Genomic DNA, 18,834 nt, shown 5'->3' with positions numbered 1-18,834 from the left:
AGGCTGGGGTGCAGTGGTGCAATCATGGCTCACTGCAGCCTCAACCTCGAAGTCTTAAGTGATCTTCCCACCTCAGCCCCCTGAGTAGCTAGAACCACAGGCACATGGCACCACACCTGGCTAATTTTTAAATTTTCTGTAGAGATGGGGTCTCACTGTGTTGTCCAAGCTGGTCTCAAACTCCTGGGCTCAAGCGATCCTCCTGCCTCAGCCTCGGAAGGTGTTAGGATTACAGGCGTGAGCCACCGTGCCTGGCCTAATTTTATTCCTTAAATATGTTGGAATAAGTGTTTTCCCTTGAGAGCTGTGAGTTTTTTCAGTGAAAAAGTATTCAAAAGGTTTGTCAGTATGTCCATAAAAACGAAGATAGGAGAGGAGGGACAGGACCTGGGAGGGCAACCTGCAGCCTGCTCTCGCTGTCCTTTCCTCCGGCAGTGTCTGCACTGCGGGTTGAGCTTTTCCCAGGGCGCATTTTGCTCCTGGAGCCAAGTCTAGCAGAGCAGCCATACAGTCAGGGTGGGGTGGGCCAGGCGGAGGAGCAGGCTGCAAAGAGGACACGGTGGTGGCCTGGGGGTCTCAGGGAAGGGCTGTGGGAGCACAGGGGTGTCCTCAGTGCTAGAGCTTTCAGGGGCCTTGGTACCGCGAGCTGTCTCTTGGGGGCAGAAGGTCACTCCATGCAGGGGCCGCAGGTGCTGGCCACCACATTCTCCAGCAAGGTGACAGCAGAGGCCTCCTAGGGTCCCCTTCCTAGGAAAGGAGCCTGGGCTGCCCTGATGGGTCTGCTGTCTCTCTCTCCCACAGGATGAAAATGAGACGCTACAAGCTCTTTCTCATGTTCTGTATGGCCGGCCTGTGCCTCATCTCCTTCCTGCACTTCTTCAAGACCCTGTCCTATGTCACCTTCCCCCGAGAACTGGCCTCCCTCAGCCCTAACCTGGTGTCCAGCTTCTTCTGGAACAATGCGCCGGTCACGCCCCAGGCCAGCCCCGAGCCAGGAGACCCCGACCTGCTGCGCACCCCGCTCTACTCGCACTCGCCCCTGCTGCAGCCGCTACCGCCCAGCAAGGCGGCGGAGGAGCTCCACCGGGTGGACTTCGTGCTGCCCGAGGACACCACCGAGTATTTCGTGCGCACCAAGGCTGGCGGCGTCTGCTTCAAACCCGGCACCAAGATGCTGGAGAGGCCGCCCCCAGGACGGCCGGAGGAGAAGCCCGAGGGGGCCAACGGCTCCTCGGCCCGGCGCCCACCCCGGTACCTGCTGAGCGCCCGGGAGCGCACGGGCGGCCGGGGCGCGCGGCGCAAGTGGGTGGAGTGCGTGTGCCTGCCCGGCTGGCATGGACCCAGCTGCGGTGTGCCCACCGTGGTGCAGTACTCCAACCTGCCCACCAAGGAGCGGCTGGTGCCCAGGGAGGTGCCGCGCCGCGTCATCAATGCGATCAACGTCAACCACGAGTTCGACCTGCTGGACGTGCGCTTCCACGAGCTGGGTGACGTGGTGGACGCCTTCGTGGTGTGTGAGTCCAACTTCACAGCTTACGGGGAGCCGCGGCCACTCAAGTTCCGGGAGATGCTGACCAACGGCACCTTCGAGTACATCCGCCACAAGGTGCTCTATGTCTTCCTGGACCACTTCCCGCCCGGCGGCCGGCAGGACGGCTGGATCGCCGACGACTACCTGCGCACCTTCCTCACCCAGGACGGCGTCTCGCGGCTGCGCAACCTGCGGCCCGACGACGTCTTCATCATTGACGACGCGGACGAGATCCCGGCCCGGGACGGCGTCCTCTTCCTCAAGCTCTACGACGGCTGGACCGAGCCCTTCGCCTTCCACATGCGCAAGTCACTCTACGGCTTTTTCTGGAAGCAGCCGGGCACCCTGGAGGTGGTGTCGGGCTGCACGGTGGACATGCTGCAGGCAGTGTACGGGCTGGACGGCATCCGCCTGCGCCGCCGCCAGTACTACACCATGCCCAACTTCAGGCAGTACGAGAACCGCACCGGCCACATCCTGGTGCAGTGGTCGCTGGGCAGCCCCCTGCACTTCGCCGGCTGGCACTGCTCCTGGTGCTTCACGCCCGAGGGCATCTACTTCAAGCTCGTGTCCGCCCAGAATGGTGACTTCCCGCGCTGGGGTGACTACGAGGACAAGCGGGACCTGAACTACATCCGCGGCCTGATCCGCACCGGGGGCTGGTTCGACGGCACGCAGCAGGAGTACCCGCCCGCGGACCCCAGCGAGCACATGTATGCGCCCAAGTACCTGCTGAAGAACTACGACCAGTTCCGCTACCTGCTGGACAACCCCTACCAGGAGCCCAGGAGCACGGCGGCGGGAGGGCGGCGCCACAGGGGTCCCGAGGGAAGGCTGCCCGCCCGGGGCAAACTGGATGAGGCTGAAGGCTAGGGCTGCATGATCTGATAGGGCTCGTGGCAGGGCGGGGGTGGCGACGGCCCCTAGCGCTATCTCCCTGCCTCCTGCCAGCTCCGTGGTTCTTGAGAGGACCAGGAGTGGGTGGGGAGTGGGAGTGGGGGTAGGGTTTCCCTACTTCACCCTTGTGAATCAAGGGTCAGGTCTTTGAGCTCAGAAAACATGCCTCCTGTTGGGAGAGGGCGCAGGCCGTGATGGCTGGGTGGCCCTTCTGACTGCCAAGACTGCTGTGGCTGTGGCCAGGAGGTGCCACTGGAGTGTGTGTGGTGGTCCCTGGGTAGCGGGGGACGGCAGGCAGGGCTGGGGAAGACAGCCTGCAGGGTCCCACCAGGCAGCCTCTGGGGCGTGGCCAGACCAGGAAAAAAGCCCACCATTTGGCATCCCTGGGTCTTGGGCTAGGTGTGGGAGACCCGCCTGCCAGGAGGACCCAGGGCTCTGTAAGTAGATGCATTTGGGTCCACGGGGAAGCATGGACGCCTGGGAGGGAAGAGATGAAAAACCACATCCTACCAAGAGGAGGTGCTGAGGGATGCTTTGCAGTGTTGTCAAGTGCTGGGCCAGAGGGAGACAGAACTCCGCCGCCTGCCACAAAGGACAGGACCTGGCTGCCCTGAGTCTGTCTCTCTGCTCCCCTCAGGTTGTCGTAAGCCAACACAGGGGCCTGGAGAATCCTGAGGAGCTTTCCTTTGGGTTCCAAACCGGGCCTTGACGTTCCTTCTCCCGTTTTTACATTGCTGTCTTGTGGACTGTGCACTCAGTCCTTGCAAGGCCAGGAGTCCAGTTGTAAGTGGGGCCTTGAGGGGGAATTGGGAAGGAGAAGACCGACATGAGGCCTCTGCACGGATCCGTCTCTCCCTCCCCATCACCCCTTCCTTCTGACACCCAGTCCCACCTGCAGTCACTATTGTGCCCCTCCTTGGGGCAGGCTGGCTGGGGGCCAGGAAGGGGCCATGAGGCTGCCTTGGGCCCAAGAAGGGACAATAAGGCCAGTTGTATGCTTCCTATTTCTCATAGCTTGCCTTGGTCGAGATGTCTTTGTTGGAATTGAGTCTAAGCTGCTGTGATTAAGAGACCCTGAAATACAGTGGTTTAAGCAAGACAGAAGCTTGTTTCTAATTAGTCTAGATTGAGATGGCCCAGAGCTGGTAGGGCAGCTCTGTGTTTCTTCATACGCACCTTCCAATTTTGGGTACACAGTGGCTGCTCCAGCGCCAACCCTCCTGTGAGCATCCAAGCCTGAGGGAAGCAGAAATAGGCAAGAGGGGCACACCCACTTTTTGCTAAGGGCATGAGCCAGAATTGGCAGGCTCACCTCTGCTGGCCTCTCATTGGCTGGGTCTCAGCCACATGGCCACAAGCAGCTGCAAGGGAACCTGGGAAGTGTAGTCTTCAGTGCGGCCACATGTGTCTGGCCTCACCTTGGGAGTTCTCTTATTGATAGAGAAGAAGAGAATGGATATGGGGGACCAGTAGCATCTCTGGGAGAGGGGGAGGGGGCAGCAATAATTCAGTCGTCAGATCCAGCTCTCATTGTCAGAGTTTCCGGAATAGCTTGTTCCTGTTCCCCTCACTGTGCAGCCCAGGGCGGGGGGCAGTGAGGAGCCTGCAGCTCTGTGGGAAGGGGAAACGCCCCCTCCCCTCGGCCCCTCAAAGGCTACCCAATGATGCTGGTTTGCAGAGCTGGCCTGTGGAATGGCTTATGTTTGTGCGTGTGTGTGTGTATATTTATGGGCATGGGTGCATGCTTGGTGTGTATTTGTACATGTCTGTATTGCTGTGTCCCTGTAAATACATGCTTGTGTGTGGATGGGGGAGGCCAGGCCCAGGTGTCCTTCGTCAGGCCTGTGGCCACACCTCCTGCAGCTCCCCAAAATGACTGAGGCGGAAAGCCCTTGGGGAGCCTAGAAAGCAAAGCTAAAGGGGATGCAGGGTCTGTCCGTCTGTCTGTCTTTCAGTCTGAGGAATGAGAATCCTCCTGACCTGAGGGCTGTGCAGCTGAGAGCCCACTACCTCCCCAGCCCCTCTCAGCCCCAGCCACATGATCCCACCCGTCCCCTCCCCCACCTCCAGTGGGGCCATCTCCGGTTGTCTTATTGTTGGGGGTTTCCTGATGGGCCAGAAGAGGAGGGCATCTCCTTGCCACAGCTCTGTCTGGGTTAAGTGCCCAGTGAGGGCATGGTGTGGGGGGCTGGCCTCAGAGCAGCCACTGGTGGGCAAGCGTGAAGTGGGCTGAGGGGCTCTGAGCCACTTCACTCCCATCTAGGGGACTGCCCCCATGGAACTCCTTTGAAGTCACAGCAGCCTTCCTTTCTGTTTCCTCTTGGGGCCGAGAGGTGGCTCAAGAAGTCAGGGTCCCTGTGCTCTGGGTCAATCCAGGCCAGGCTGCATCCCACAGACAGGGAGTCTCACGGCTCCTGATCATGCCCAGGCTCTAGCCTGGGGCCTCCCTCCTTGGCAGCTTCCTCACCCCACGCCCCTGGCACCCTCAGTTGCTGTGGGGATGCCCCTCCAGGGCACCAGCTCAGGGCTAAGGGAAGGAAGACAGGAGCAGCTCAGAGCTGCCAGGCCCTGCCTTCCTCACAGACCTGGTGGGGCAAGGCCTGTTCACAGCGGCAGGAGTGAAGGCCTGGCCATCGGTGGAGAGGACAGCTGTTAGAGGGGTGGAGGCCAGGGCGCGGGGTTGAAGAGTTTCACATATCATCACAGCATACACTGGGAATCTGGTGGAGGTAGAGGAACCCAGGGCCACTCCCTCAGTACAAAGGGAAACCAAGCTGAATGTGACCACTGCTGCCATGTCCCATGTCCACGCTTCTCCCCGGGAATAACTGGCCCTGAGACCCCTAGACCCAAGGAGGCCTGTCCATGCCAAGCATCCAGGAAGCATGGCCGGCCCTGTCCACCCATGGGTCACGTTGGTTCCCAGGGGCAGCATGGGAGAGCTTTGGGGGCAAAAGGGAGAGTCCGGGTGGGGAGACAGGACTTGCCCAAGCAGAAGGCAGGACCCTGGGAAATGTATAATTTAAGGACATCAATAATAGTATTATTTTTTTTTTTGTAAGGGAAAATCAATATGTACATTCTGAAATCATTTTCTCTGTAAATGGTTGGATTTCATTTCACCCTTAAAGGGATGCTTAAAGGAGAAGATAATATTAATAATAAAAACAGCTACAAAGTCTGAATTGTGTGCGTATGTGGCTGGTTTGTGGGTGCTCTGGGGCAGGGAGGGGTGGGAGGAGGTGTCTCTGGTCTTGCTAAAGACACCCTTGCTTCTGGATCCATGGCGTGCAAGACCTTCCTGAGGACTGGATGGCCAGTGGGGTGAGGGGGCTGCAGGGAGCACCTTCACTTAGGGACGAAGTGTCCCCCAGCCGCAGGTGGAAGCAGCTGGGAAGTGGAAGATGCTGGGCCGAGGTCTGGCAAAAGGAAGCAGAAGTGGGCCAGGCTCCTAGGACTGGGTGCGCCCACCCTCCTGCAGTGGGCAGGGACCCCTTTGGGGATCTGGATGAAGGCTTTGGTGCCTCTGCAGCGAGGGAGTGGTTCTCCAATTCTGCTCTGGAGCATCAAAATAAGTGCTCCTGCCTCAGCAGTTTTTCCTGTTGAGTTCTAAATGCCTCATCCAAGGTCACAGCCGTGTGGATTCTGGGTCTGGACTCTCAGCACCAGGTCCTCTGGACTCCCAGGAGCAGGTATCTCTGTCCCATGGAGCCGACCTTGGACTTGTGCTTGGACAGCGCCTGGAGCCTTGGGATGTGGGCACTTCCAAGGAGCTTCCTCTGGGCCGGGTGGACACTGGAGTTGTCCTGGGAGTCCCCTGTGTGTGTCCTAAAGAGAATCTGAGGTGGTAGGAACAGACACTTTTTTTTTTTTTTTTTTTTTTGAGACGGAGTCTCACTCTGTCGCCCAGGCTGGAGCTCAGTGGCACGATCTCCACTCACTGCAAGCTCCGCCTCCGGGGTTCATGCCATTCTCCTGCCTCAGCCTCCTGTGTAGCTGGCACTACAGGCGCCCGCCACCACGCCCGGCTAATTTTTGTATTTTTAGTAGAGACAGGATTTCACCATGTTAGCCAGGATGGTCTCGATCTCCTGACCTCGTGATCCGCCTGTCTCGGCCTCCCAAAGTGCTGGAATTACAGGCGTGAGCCACCGCGTCCGGCAACAGACACTTTTTGAGCTCTGCCATGGTCCCCTGTGGGGTGGCTGTGCAACCTCCATGTTAGACAGAGAGGATGGAGGCCCAGAGATGGGAGGAGGCGTGACTGCAGTCCTGGTGGCCAAAGCAAGGGCTCATGTTTTCTGAACACTCGCAAAGTGTCACACATGCGTCAGTCTGACACCTGGGGGCTGGGACTGCCTGGACTTCTGACCACACTCACAAAGCCCATAAAGGTACCTGCTGCAGGTACTTGGAGTGGGGATGGAGTGGGGGCTGAATTCCACAGGCTTGAGGAAGTGGAGAAGATGTAGACACCCTACCTATCCAGAAGAGGGCAGTAGTGACCCACATGCCGTTTAAGATCAAGTTAACAACCCTTAAATCACCTCCTATGGTGAATCATCATCATCATCATCATGATCATTAGTGTTTAGAGACATTGATTAAGTGCCTATTTTGTGCCAGTCTGAGCTAAAAGATGTCGCTCCCCATTATACCCATTTTCCACGTCTGTAAAAGGACCCCACAGCACCTGTGAGGTCTGCTGCCAAAAATTAACCACCTGGACCTAATCCCAAGGAAACAGCACACAAACCGGAAGGGAGAGACGATCTGCAACAAACTAGCCTCTCTCATACGCATGCATTTCTTGTAATTCTGTTTCTCTGAGGTGTTTGCAGAAAAGCCCAACCCTGCATCAGTTTCACCAACCACTTTCCAAATTCCTATCCTAGATGGCGAAGAGCTTGTAGAGGCAAAACATCAACAGTGACTCAAATGTTTGCCATGGTGGCCTCTACACGTGGCCTGCTTTTCCCACTCATCCCAGCTGACCAGCGTGTGTGAGCCCGGCTGACAGCAGAAAAACTGCCTAGTCAAGTCCAGCCTAAACACTGATCCAGTCTCATGAGCTCAATTGCTGCAAAGTCTCTGTGGTTTCTTACAAAGCTTAATTGTGGCCATAGATAACTGGTATAGTTTGCTTTCATTTAACGACAACCTAAACCAGTGAGGCAAACTAGATAAACCAACCCAAACCAGTGAGGCAGGCAAGGAACGTATTGGTTCACTAATGGTAAAGTTCAGGGGTAATGTCGGCTTCAGGTACAGTCACATTGTCATCCAGCTCTCTTGTGGCTGAACACAGCTGCACTTCCCGACTTGTGCTATCCCGAGTCTCAGACAGGTTTACCCCTCGTGCCTGCAAGATGGCTGCAGCAGCTCCAGGCTTCACCATCTCAGCTTTAAGCTCAGCACAAAAGAAATAGAGCTCTTCTCTCTCAAAGTCTTGGGCGTGGATCTCACTGACTTGATTTAGGTCACGTGAACATCCCTGAATGCATCAGTGAGACTGGTGGGACTTGGGATGGAATCTGCCAATTCATGTAGATCAATCAAAGCCCTGTGTCTATTGACTGAGGAAAAGGGAAGGTGGTTCTCCAACAGAAATCCGGGGCCCAGATGGTACCTTTGGCACAGCCTCAGCTGCCTCCAACAGGCCTTTCACCAGCCACCAGCTGGTGTCCTCATCTGTAACACGGGACCATCATAGGACAGACCTCCAGGGGTGATTGTGAGGATGCTCAGAGCTTAGAGCAGAGCCTGGAGCATGGTGAGAGCTCCATCAGCGTGAGCAGTCAGCATCGTGGCCCCAACCACACCCTCCATCTCCCTGCATGTGACGCGTGGGTCATGCATCCCTTCCTGGGTCTGCTTCCCTTAGTCTCCGTGACTCATCTGTCTCGTGGCTCTCCTCTTCCTCCTCCATGACATTTCTTCCTGGTTGTCTTCCTGGTTCCTTTTTCCCCGTGCACCCTTTTAATAAGGGGGATCCCAGGGCTTGGTCCTGGATCCACCCTCTGCGTGCAGTTCTCCATGCTTACCAAGGTGGAACTGGCTCCATCTCTCCAGGGAGTCCTCTTTCCTACGGACCCAGCCCATGAAGCCCGCTGCCTGCTGGACGAGGCCCCCAGGTGTCAATGTCACCTCAAATACCATGTGGCCAAAAGGGAACTCGGCTTCCTATAAAAATGTGAGCCCATAAATTCCTTTGCTTGGTTGGTTGTTTGTTTGAGATGGAGTCTCGCTCTGTCACCCAGGCTGGAGTGCAGTGGCATGATCTTGGCTCACTGCAACCTGCGCTTCCCAGGTTCAAATGATTCTCTTGCCTCAGTCTCCCAAGTAGCTGGGATTACAGGTGCCTGCTACCAAGCCTGGCTAATTTTTGTATTTTTAGTAAAGATGGTGTTTCGCCATGCTGGCCAGTCTGGTCTTGAACTCCTGACCTCAGATGATCCACCCATCGTGGCCTCCCAAAGTGCTGGGACTACAGATGTGGGCTCATCCCGCCCAGCCAAATTCCTTTTTAAAAAAGACACCACCAGAGGGCAGCAGGTATTCTCTGGCCCAAACTTCCTCCTCTGCAAGGCCTTGCCTACAAGGTAGGTTGCCCCCCAGTTATTGGCCCAACCTGGCCCAGACTTGGCACTGCTGTTGACTGTCACACGGGAGCCCCCACAGTGTAATTAGAACCTCCCACTTGTCCTGCCAGGCTGCCTTCTGAAGACTCAGCATGCCTCACAGCAGGCCCGTTAGAGCACTGGGCCTTCTAGAAGGCCACACGGGACAAGGCCAGGCCCTCATCCACATGAGTGTCCCCAAAGTATTCAAAGGTAACAACCTAAACCGGGCTCAGTGGATCACGCCTGTAATCCCAGCACTTTGGGAGGTCGAGGTGGGCAGAACACCTAAGGCCAGGAGTTCGAGAATAGCCTGGCCAACGTGGTGAAACCCTGTCTCTACTAAAAATACAAAAATTAGCAGGGTGTGGTGGTGGGTGCCTGTAATCCCAGCTACTCGGGAGGCTGAGGCAGGAAAATTGCTTGAACCTGGGAGGCGGAGGTTGTAGGGAGCCGAGATAGTGCCATTGTACTCCATGTTTTAAAGTAGCTGGGCGTGGTGGCGTGGTGGCTCACAATGTGGTCCCAGCTACTCAGGAGGCTGAGGCAAGAGGATTGCTTGAGTCCGGGAGGTCGAGGTTGCAGTGAGCTGTGATCGCGCCACTGCACTCCAGCCTGGGCAACAGAGTGAGATCCTGTCTCAAAACACAAGAACGACAACAACAACAACAAAACGAGACACATTTTTCTGCTTTCTAGGAGCTCAAAAGTGTTTGAGAGTAGGCCGGGGATTCCCAGGCTGGGCACTGCCGACACTGCAGGCCAGTTCATTCCTTGCTATGAGGCTGTCCTGTACAGTGTAGGGTGCTGAAGCAGTGTCCCTGGCCTCCAGCCGCTAGATGCCAGTGGAACCCACCCCCGCAAGTGTGACAACCAAAAAAGGTTTACAGACGTTACTAAATATTGCCTGGAGTGCAAACTCACTGGAGGAAGAAGCGCCCGGAGCCTGTACAAGGCAGCACTTTGCATACATTGCCTCATGGAATCCTGTGGGGGTGCTGCCAGCGCTCACTGGAGTGTCAGCTTTTCTCCTGCGGAACTGAGTGATATTCAGAACTGGGCCCTTCCATTTTCCAGCCTGGGAAGATTAAAGGGGGGAATCTCAGGATTTAGGGAGATTAAGGGCATGAATTGCTCAAAGGCATACAGCGCCTAACCAGGATTTAGGACCAGGGACTCCAATACCCTTCTCATTGTGCTGCATTGCCTCCTAGTGGGAGGGCCAGGCATGACTGTGACTGCCATCTCACTTGCTTTTCTTTCTTTCCTTTTTTTTTTTTTTTTTTTTTTTCCTTTTTTGAGTCTCACGCTATCACCCAGGCTGGAGTGCAGTGGCACAATCTCGGCTCATTGCAACCTCTGCCTCCCAGGTTCAAGCAATTCTCCTGCCTCAGTCTCCTGAGTAGCTGGAATTACAGGCACCCACCACTACGCCTGGCTAATTTTTGTATTTTTAATAGAGATGGGGTTTCACTATGTTGGCCAGACTGGTTTCGACCTCTTGACCTCAAGCGATACGCCCACTTTGGCCTCCCAAAGTGCTGGGATTACAGACGTGAGCCACCGTGCCCTGCCCTCCCTCCCTTCTTCCCTTCCTTTCTTTCTCCCTTCCTCCCTTCCTTTCTCTCTGCCGTTTTCTGTCTTTTTCTTTCTTCTTAATATTTTGGTCTTCTTGTTTCCATTGGGGTTGGATGGCTTTCTTTCTTTCCTGTCTTTCCTCTTTCTTTCTTCTCACTCCACACCACGCAGGATTTGAGGCATTTTATACAAATACATAGCACAAAATGGAAAAGCAAATGTATAAAAATTAGAATCGGCCGTGCGTAGTGGCTCATGCCTGTAATACCAACACTTTGGGAGGCCCAGACGGGCGGATCACGAGGTCAAGAGATCGAGACTATCCTGGCCAACATAGCGAAACCCTGTCTCTACTAAAAATACAAAAATTAGCCAGGTGTGGTGGTGCGCACCTGTAGTCCCAACTACTCAGGAGGCTGAGGCAGGAGCGTCGCTTGAACCCGGGAGGTGGAGGTTGCAGTGAGCTGAGATCATGCCACTGTACTTCAGCCTGGGCGATAGAGCGATACTCTGTCTCAAAAAAAAAAAAAAAAAAAAGAATCATGGAACATTATAAAGATGAAAGAAAACTAAGCCTAGGAAATAAAATGAAGTGGGCAGTGCTAGGGGAACACTTTAGCAAGTACTCAAGGCACTCGAAGGAAAGGGGTGTGTCCTCTTCTCTCCTTTGCAGATCAGGAAATGGAGGTTCCAAAATCAGCACAGGAGGCAGCCGAACTTTGAGGATGGTCACTAACGGAGGGCGCCTCTGGAACATCTGCCTTCCCTCCTCGGCAGGGGTGGGGGTGCCTTCCTCACCTCTGTGTCCCTACCACGCTGCCTGGGGCCCAACAGTATGCACTAAATTCTCGCTGCATTGTGCTGATGTGATGTGCATGTCATAACCCACCTTTCTTTGGGTGACCTGTCCCTCAGGCCCCTAACTTGCATTATCAGTAATAGTAGTACACGCTGCCCCACTGGCTTGTCCCCAAACCATCGTGCCCAAGAACCCCTGCACTCTGGCAGACCCAGGGCAGCCACTCTCATTAGCTAGGGTTCACTTGCCCCCATCTGCCTCACTGAGGAGACAGGGCTTCACGCTTGTGTGTCAGTGGAGGCTTTGCCAGTGGTGTTGTCAATACCTGTAGAAATGAGCGTACATGGTCCAGGCGTGGTTCTGGGTTTCACCTCACTGGTCTGAGAAGAAGAAGCCTCAGGCCGGGTGCCGTGGCTCACGCCTGTAATCCCAGCTCTTACAGGAACTGCTCTGCTATGAGCAAGGTGGGTTCCTCAAAGGTGGTCTTCGTGATCAGACGGCGACAGAAGTTCTAGATCCATGAGAGACAAGTTCTAGACAGCAGCATGCAGTCCAACAACTTGTGCCAGCATCTCCAGGCTCCGGCATCCCACATTTCTGCTCCTGTGGCTGCCAGAGGTGCACAAGCTGGTGGTTTACTTGGACCTCTGCCACATCTTTCTTTCTTTTTTTTTTTTTTTTTTTTTTTTGAGACAGAATCTTGCTCTGTCACCCAGGCTGGAGTGCAATGGCACGATCTCGGCTCACTGACACCTCTGCTTCCTGGGTTCAAGCGATTCTCCTGCCTCAACCTCCTGAGTAGCTGGGATTACAGGTGCCTCCCACCACGCCCGGCTAATTTTTGTATTTTTTAGTAGAGACGGGGTTTCTCCATGTTGGTCATGCTGGTCTTGAACTCCTGACCTCGTGATCCACCCGCCTTGGCCTCCCGAAGTGCTGGGATTACAGGCATGAGCAACTGTGCCCGGCCATTTTTTTTTTTTTTTTGAGACAGAGTTTTGCTCCTGTTGCCAAGGCTAGAGTGCAATGGCACGATCTCAGCTCACTGCAACCTTTGCCTGGGTTCAAACGATTCTTCTGCCTCAGCCTTCCAAGTAGCTGGGATTACAGGCATGTGCCACCACACCTGGCTAATTTTGTATTTTTAGTAGAGATGGGGTTTCGCCATGTTGGCCAGGCTGGTCTCGAACTCATGACCTCAAATGGATCTGCCCTCTTTGACCTCCCAAAGTGCTGGGATTACAGGCGTGAGGCACCGTACCCGGCTTCATCTTTCTTCTTTTGCGCTTCAGCTTGTACATTTGCTTCTTCCTCCACTTGGCTCTCATGGCACAGAGGTTTCCAAGAAGATGGTGCCAAGGCCGAGAGACTCTTCCAGTCTTGACCAATGCATTCTTCACGAGGAAAAGGGCTGACACCAGCCCATATGGGCCTCTGTACTCATTGGCAAGGGCATCCCTTCCTTCAGACATCTTACTTCCATTTATTGGGAAATTGCCAACGTGCACTGATTTTTGTTAGAATGATAGGCTGCCTTCTGCCAAAGAAATGTCGTAAGAAACATACAATTCTACAAGGTCTTGATGTGGTGCCTTTGTGCAGTGTTTGACATGAACAACTACACCCAGGAACCCTGCCTTGCCTCACATCCTAGATCTGATTCTATCACTACCCCCAACTTTTTTTGTTTTTTGAGACAGAGTCTTGCTCTGTCGCCCAGGCTGGAGTGCAGTGGTGCGATCTCGGCTCACAGCAACCTCTGCCTCCCAAGTTCAAGCAACTCTCATGACTCAACTCAGCCTCCTGAGTAGCTGGTATTACAGGCACGCACCACCACGCCCAGCTTTTTTTTTTTTGAGACGGAGTCTTGCTCTGTCGCTGAGACTGGAGTGCAGTGGCGCGACCTCGGCTCACTGCAAGCTCTGCCTCCCGGGTTCACGTCATTCTCCTGCCTCAGCCTCCCAAGTAGCTGGGACTACAGGTGCCCGCCACCACACCCGGCTCATTTTTTGTATTTTTAAGTAGAGACGGTGTTTCACCATGTTAGCCAGGATGGTCTCGATCTCCTGAACTCGTGATCTGCCCTCCTCAGCCTCCCAAAGTGCTAGGATTTCAGGCGTGAGCCACAGCGTCTGGCCATGCCCAACTAATTTTTGTATTTTTAGTAGAGACAGGGTTTCACCATGTTGGCCAGGCTGGTCTCAAACTCCTGTCCTCAAGCGATCCACCTGCCTCGGCCTCCCAAAGTGCTGGGATTACAGGTGTGAGCCATCGCACCTGGCCACTACACCCCAACTTTAAAATAGTCTATGACTATTTTAAATAGTCACAGCAGTGCCAAGTCAAATTTCTGCTATAGCTTCAGGGAGCCCCTGTTGCCCCATCCTACTACCTTGTCCCATCCCCTTGGACTGCAGTGACATCTAATTTAAAGGCAGCCAATCCACCTGCAAAGGGAGGGTGTTCGGTGAGCAAGCTTACATTCCCTTTGTCCTTTTCAACACCAACTGGCACAATGTGGGCAGTGGAGATTTTACAGATGAATGGGGGACTGGCCCTTCTGCCTGGGGATATCAGGTTCTTGTCTGGTGAATACAGGAATAATGACATATGATGACGGCAAACCCCATTAAGAGGGAGGAGGCTCTCTCTTGACAGTAATTTCCAGGCTGCTGGCTGGCTGACTTCCCAGAGCCTTCCTGATCTGGTTACAGGAACCAGGAACTCCTGATTCCTCTGTTCCTCCATCAGCCTGGGCTAACCCCTGGGAGGGGGTAGGGAGGAGGGGGTGGGCTGGACTGAGGTTTCTGTCTTATCACCCAGTGACAATTTTCCTTCAATTCCCTCCAAGCTTTTACACAGGGTCTCAATTTTATAAGGCATCCTACCTGGCAAAGTAAAGGGAATGAGACTGGTACGACACAGGCTCTGCCCTTTTGCTGGGAAGCCTGGGCTGTCCCTCCCTGCTCCCCCTGCAGCTAAGGGGCACCTGGCTTCTCTCACTGTTCCCTGTCTCCTCTGTGACATCACACCATTGAGGTCTCCCCCTCTCTGCCTTTTTCAATCTCTCTCCCTCTTCTGGCCGCCCCTCCCTGCATCAAGGCTAGAATAAAATACCAGCCAACTCTCAAACCAACCCAGACGCAACACATACAATCGGCTTTTGTCCCTGTAGTGGTCCTTTCATCTTCTCTTTCCCTTTCCAGCAAAATCACTGTCTCCATTTTTTCTTTCGTTTTCTTTTCTTTTTTTTTTTTTTTTTGGAGACAGACTTCTTACTCTGTTGCCCAGGCTGGAGTGCAGTGGCGTGATCTCGGCTCACTGCAGCCTGCGCCTCCTGAGTTCCAGTGATTATCCTGCCTCAGTCTCATGAGTAACTAGGATTACAGGTGCCTGCTGCCATGTCTGGCTAAGTTTTGTATTTTTAGTAGAGAAGTGGTTTCACCATGTTGGCCAGGCTGGTCTCGAACTCCTGACCTCAGGTGATCCACCCGCCTCAGCCTTCCAAAGTGCTGGGATTACAGGCATGAACCACCATGCCTGGCCCACTGTCTCTTTTTTTTAGTTCCCACTCACTCTTCAGGTCCTGGGTTTCTGACCCCTCCTTTTGCTGAACCAGCCAGTCACAGGCCAGCTCCTCCCTGGGGAAGGACAAGGTGGCACTCGCTGTGGCACTGGCTCTATGACCACACCCTCCTTCCCTTTTTATTCTTTTCCTATATATATATATATATATATATATTTTGAAAAATTATTTTGTAGAGACAGGGTCATGCTACGTTGCCCAGGCTGGTCTCGAACTCCTGACCTCAAGGAATCCTCCCACTTCTGCCTCCTCCCAAAGTGTTGGGGTTACAGGCATGAGCCACCGCGCTGAGCTTCTGATGGTTCCTCCAAAGGGCTCTTCATTGTCCTTCGGATTCCTTAGATTTCGGTGTCCTCAAGTTTCCCCTCCTTTTCCTCTTTGTTTTTTTTTTCTTTCCGAGATGGAGTTTTGCTCTGTCACTGAGGCTGGAGTGCAGTGGCGCGATCTCGGTTCACTGCAACTTCTGCCTCCTAGGTTCAAGTGATTCTCCTGCCTCAGCCTCCCGAGTAGTTGGGGTTACAGGCACGCGCCACCATGTCCAGATGATTTTAGTAGAGATGGGGTTTTACCATGTTGGCCAGGCTGGTCTCGAACTCCTGGCTTTAAGTGATCCAGCTGCCTCAGACTCTCAAGTGCTGGGATTACAGTTGTGAGCCACCGAGCCTGGCCCCTCATCCTTTCTCCATCCTGGTCCTGAGTGACTTCATCTGTTCCATGGACGATTCAGAGCTCCAGGCCTCAGTACAGTTCCTAATCTTGCCACTTAGGGCTCTTAAGATCCGATTTTGTTGGATGTAACTGAGGCAATAGCAATTCTTTTTTTTTTTTTTTTTTTTTTTGAGACGGAGTCTCGCTTTGTCGCCCAGGCTGGAGTGCAGTGGCTGGATCTCAGCTCACTGCAAGCTCCGCCTCCCGGGTTCACGCCATTCTCCTGCCTCAGCCTCCTGAGTAGCTGGGACTACAGGCGTCCGCCACCTCGCCCGGCTAATTTTTTGTATTTTTTAGTAGAGACGGGGTTTCACCGTGTTAGCCAGGATGGTCTCGATCTCCTGACCTCGTGATCCGCCCGTCTCGGCCTCCCAAAGTGCTGGGATTACAGGCTTGAGCCACCGCGCCCGGCCAGCAATTCTTATATTTGCAGATCTGGCTGAGGATTAGGGAAATCGGTGAATGTAAGTGCTAGCACACAGGAAGAGCTTAATAAGTGTTAACTCTTCCTCTCAGCTGATGAGAGCCTCAAGTGGATACTGCAGTGGCTTGGCACTTATCTTCGGATCTCAGCCCGCCTGTCTAGTTCCCAGAAAGCAGCCAGGTTATGTTTCCCAGATGCAAGTCTGATCATAGGATGCATCTCCCATTGCTAGAAGGATCAGGGCTGGATTCCTGGCTGTGGCCTGCCAGGCCCTGTGTGGTCAACCCTCACCTTCTTCACCAGTTTCATCTTGGGCCTCTCTTTCCTGAATCCCCTGGGCTCCAGTCCTTTGAACTTCTACATTCAAAGGCCATACCATGTCTTCTGCCTGGACCTCTGCTGCCCTGCATCCTCACCTGGGGACTCCCTAAGACCTCAGGGAGACTGGAATTCTCACTGCAAACAAGTCACTTGATCTGCTTATCCCTCCCTCTATCTTGGTTAGCATGAGTCAATTTCAAGGTCTGATTCCTTGGGAACTTGACCTAATCCTCATTTACAGGTGTGGACACTGAGGCCCAGAGCTGTTGAGAACCTTGCTGAAGTCTCCCGTCAGGTGGTCGAGTTCAAACCCACGGCTGACTCCAGACCAGTGGTGCAGGTGGAATGGCCTTAAGCACACGTTGCTGGCTACCACTTCCTCCCTGGGCAGCCTCAGGCCGGGCAGCGGTGTCTGAGGCCAAGGTGCTCTCCTGTCCGGCCTCGTGTCTCAACCTTCATCTTCCCACCCTGTGCTCCAGTCTGTTGGGTCCCAGCCCCAGCTTCTGCGCCGATCTCAGGCTCTGTTGGTTTCCCATGGCACCTGCCAAGGCTTTGACCCCGGCAACGTGTGCGTTTGTCTATCTCCCACTTTGACCCTGACCTTCATGAGGACAGAAGCTGAGCATTTTATTTCTACATTCCTGCCTCTAGTCCTGGCTTCTACTAGCTGCTCAGTAAATGCTGAGCGACTGACTGCTTGGCTAACGCATTGGACACAACAATGTTGGTTCTTACGAGTCATTTAGCAAAAAAGTTTTGTTGGTTTTTGTTCCGGCATCCCACCTCAGGCACCTGGGCCCAGACCTTTGACCACCAAGGCTCTCCAGGGCCCAGGGGCCCACAGCCTATGACTCCCCTGAGGTCTTGCCCCGGAACTGGAGTCCTGGGTTTCCAAAGTTGGCCGTGTCCAATCTGGGCAACATAGTGAGATCCTGTCTCTACGAAAAATGAAAAATTAGCCAGGCATGGTGGCATGCACCTGTGGTCTCAGCTACTCGGGAGGCTAGGTTGGAGGATCATTTGAGCTCAGGAGTTTAAGGTTATGGGGAGCTATGATCGTACCACTGCACTCCATCCTGGGTGACACAGCAAGACCTTGTCTCAAGACAAAACAAAAACAAAAACAAAAAAACAGTCTGCTATGGGCCAATATTTCCATGTGCCCATCCATGCCTGAGAAAGAACGATGACATTTTACATATTTATTTTTTGAGACAGAGTTTTGCTCTTGTTGCCAGGCTGGAGTGCAGTGGCACGATCTCGGCTCACTGCAACCTCCACCTTCTGGGTTCAAGCAATTCTCCTGCTTCCCGAGTAGCCTCCTAAGCCTCTCAGCCTCCCGAGTAGCTGGGGTTATAGGCACGCGCCACCATGCCCAGCTAATTTTTGTTTTTTTAGTAGAGACGGGATTTCACCATGTTAGCCAGGCTGGTCTCGAACTCCTGACCTCAGGTGATCCTTCCACCTTGGCCTCCCAAAGTGCTGGGATTACAGGCATGCACCGCCACGCCCAGCTAATTTTTGTATTTTTAATACAGACGGGGTTCCTCCATGTTGGTCAAGCTGGTCTCGAACTCCTGACCTCAGGTGATCCGCCCGCCTCGGCCTCCCAAAGTGGGGGGATTATAGGCGTGAGCCACCGCACCCGGCTTCCAATGACATTTTATAATTAGCCACCCCTCACCTCATGTGTCAGGCCTCACATGCCCTCTCTGATTAATCTTCAACAGCCTGATGAGCTAGTCCTTTCCTCACCATCTCCAAAACACAGGTGGAGGGACCAAGGCTCACGAAGCCCAACGCACTTGCCCTGCACTCACCACCAACCCACAGGCCCCTTTCAAATGAGACAGTCTTGACCACCCTGAACCAGGTGAAATGGTCCATCTCTCCTGTCTTTCCACAAAACGTTCATTCATTCAACAAATCCATTCACTACTACATGTGAGTCACTGTTGTGGGTAAATGAGTGCTCCCCTCTCTCCCTCCAGCCATGATCACCATTAAGAGGCCGATGCCATCATCCAGATGTGAGATCCGGGGGGTTACGGTTAAACCTGCAATATCTGGCCGGGCACGGTGGCTCACACCTGTAATCCCAGCACTTTGGGAAGCCAAGGCGGGCAGATCACGAGGTCAAGAGACCGAGACTACCCTGATCAACATGGTGAAACCCCGTCTCTACTAAAAATACAAAAATCAGCCAGGCATGGTGGTGGGCGCCTGTAGTCCCAGCTACTCAGGAGGCTGAGGCAGGAGAATCACTTGAACCCAGGAGGCAGAGGTTGCAGTGAGCCAAGATCACACCACTGTACTCCAACCTGGTGTCAGAGTGAAACTCCGTCTCAAAACAAACAAACAAGCAAATAC

The 18,834-nt window shown here is 54.0% G+C and overlaps 1 protein-coding gene across 10 annotated transcripts in view; it reads left to right on the top strand.

Moving 5' to 3' along the window:
• MGAT3 (beta-1,4-mannosyl-glycoprotein 4-beta-N-acetylglucosaminyltransferase) overlaps positions 1-5,613 on the top strand; it is a 46,743-nt gene extending 41,130 nt beyond the window's left edge. For all 10 annotated transcript variants that reach the window (XM_077949703.1, XM_077949701.1, XM_077949700.1 and 7 more), the window contains one exon: positions 802-5,613. In XM_077949703.1, the coding sequence (XP_077805829.1) occupies positions 802-2,404 (1,603 nt within the window). In that variant the 3' untranslated portion in view covers positions 2,405-5,613. The remainder of the gene's footprint in view (positions 1-801) is intronic.
• Positions 5,614-18,834: the final 13,221 nt, after the last annotated feature.

The sequence above is a fragment of the Macaca mulatta genome, chromosome 10 (assembly GCF_049350105.2).
Source record: "Macaca mulatta isolate MMU2019108-1 chromosome 10, T2T-MMU8v2.0, whole genome shotgun sequence".
In the NCBI taxonomy this organism is placed as follows: Eukaryota; Metazoa; Chordata; class Mammalia; order Primates; family Cercopithecidae; genus Macaca; species Macaca mulatta.
Note: the sequence above shows the minus strand (reverse complement) of the source record. Positions and strands in the feature narration are given on the sequence as shown.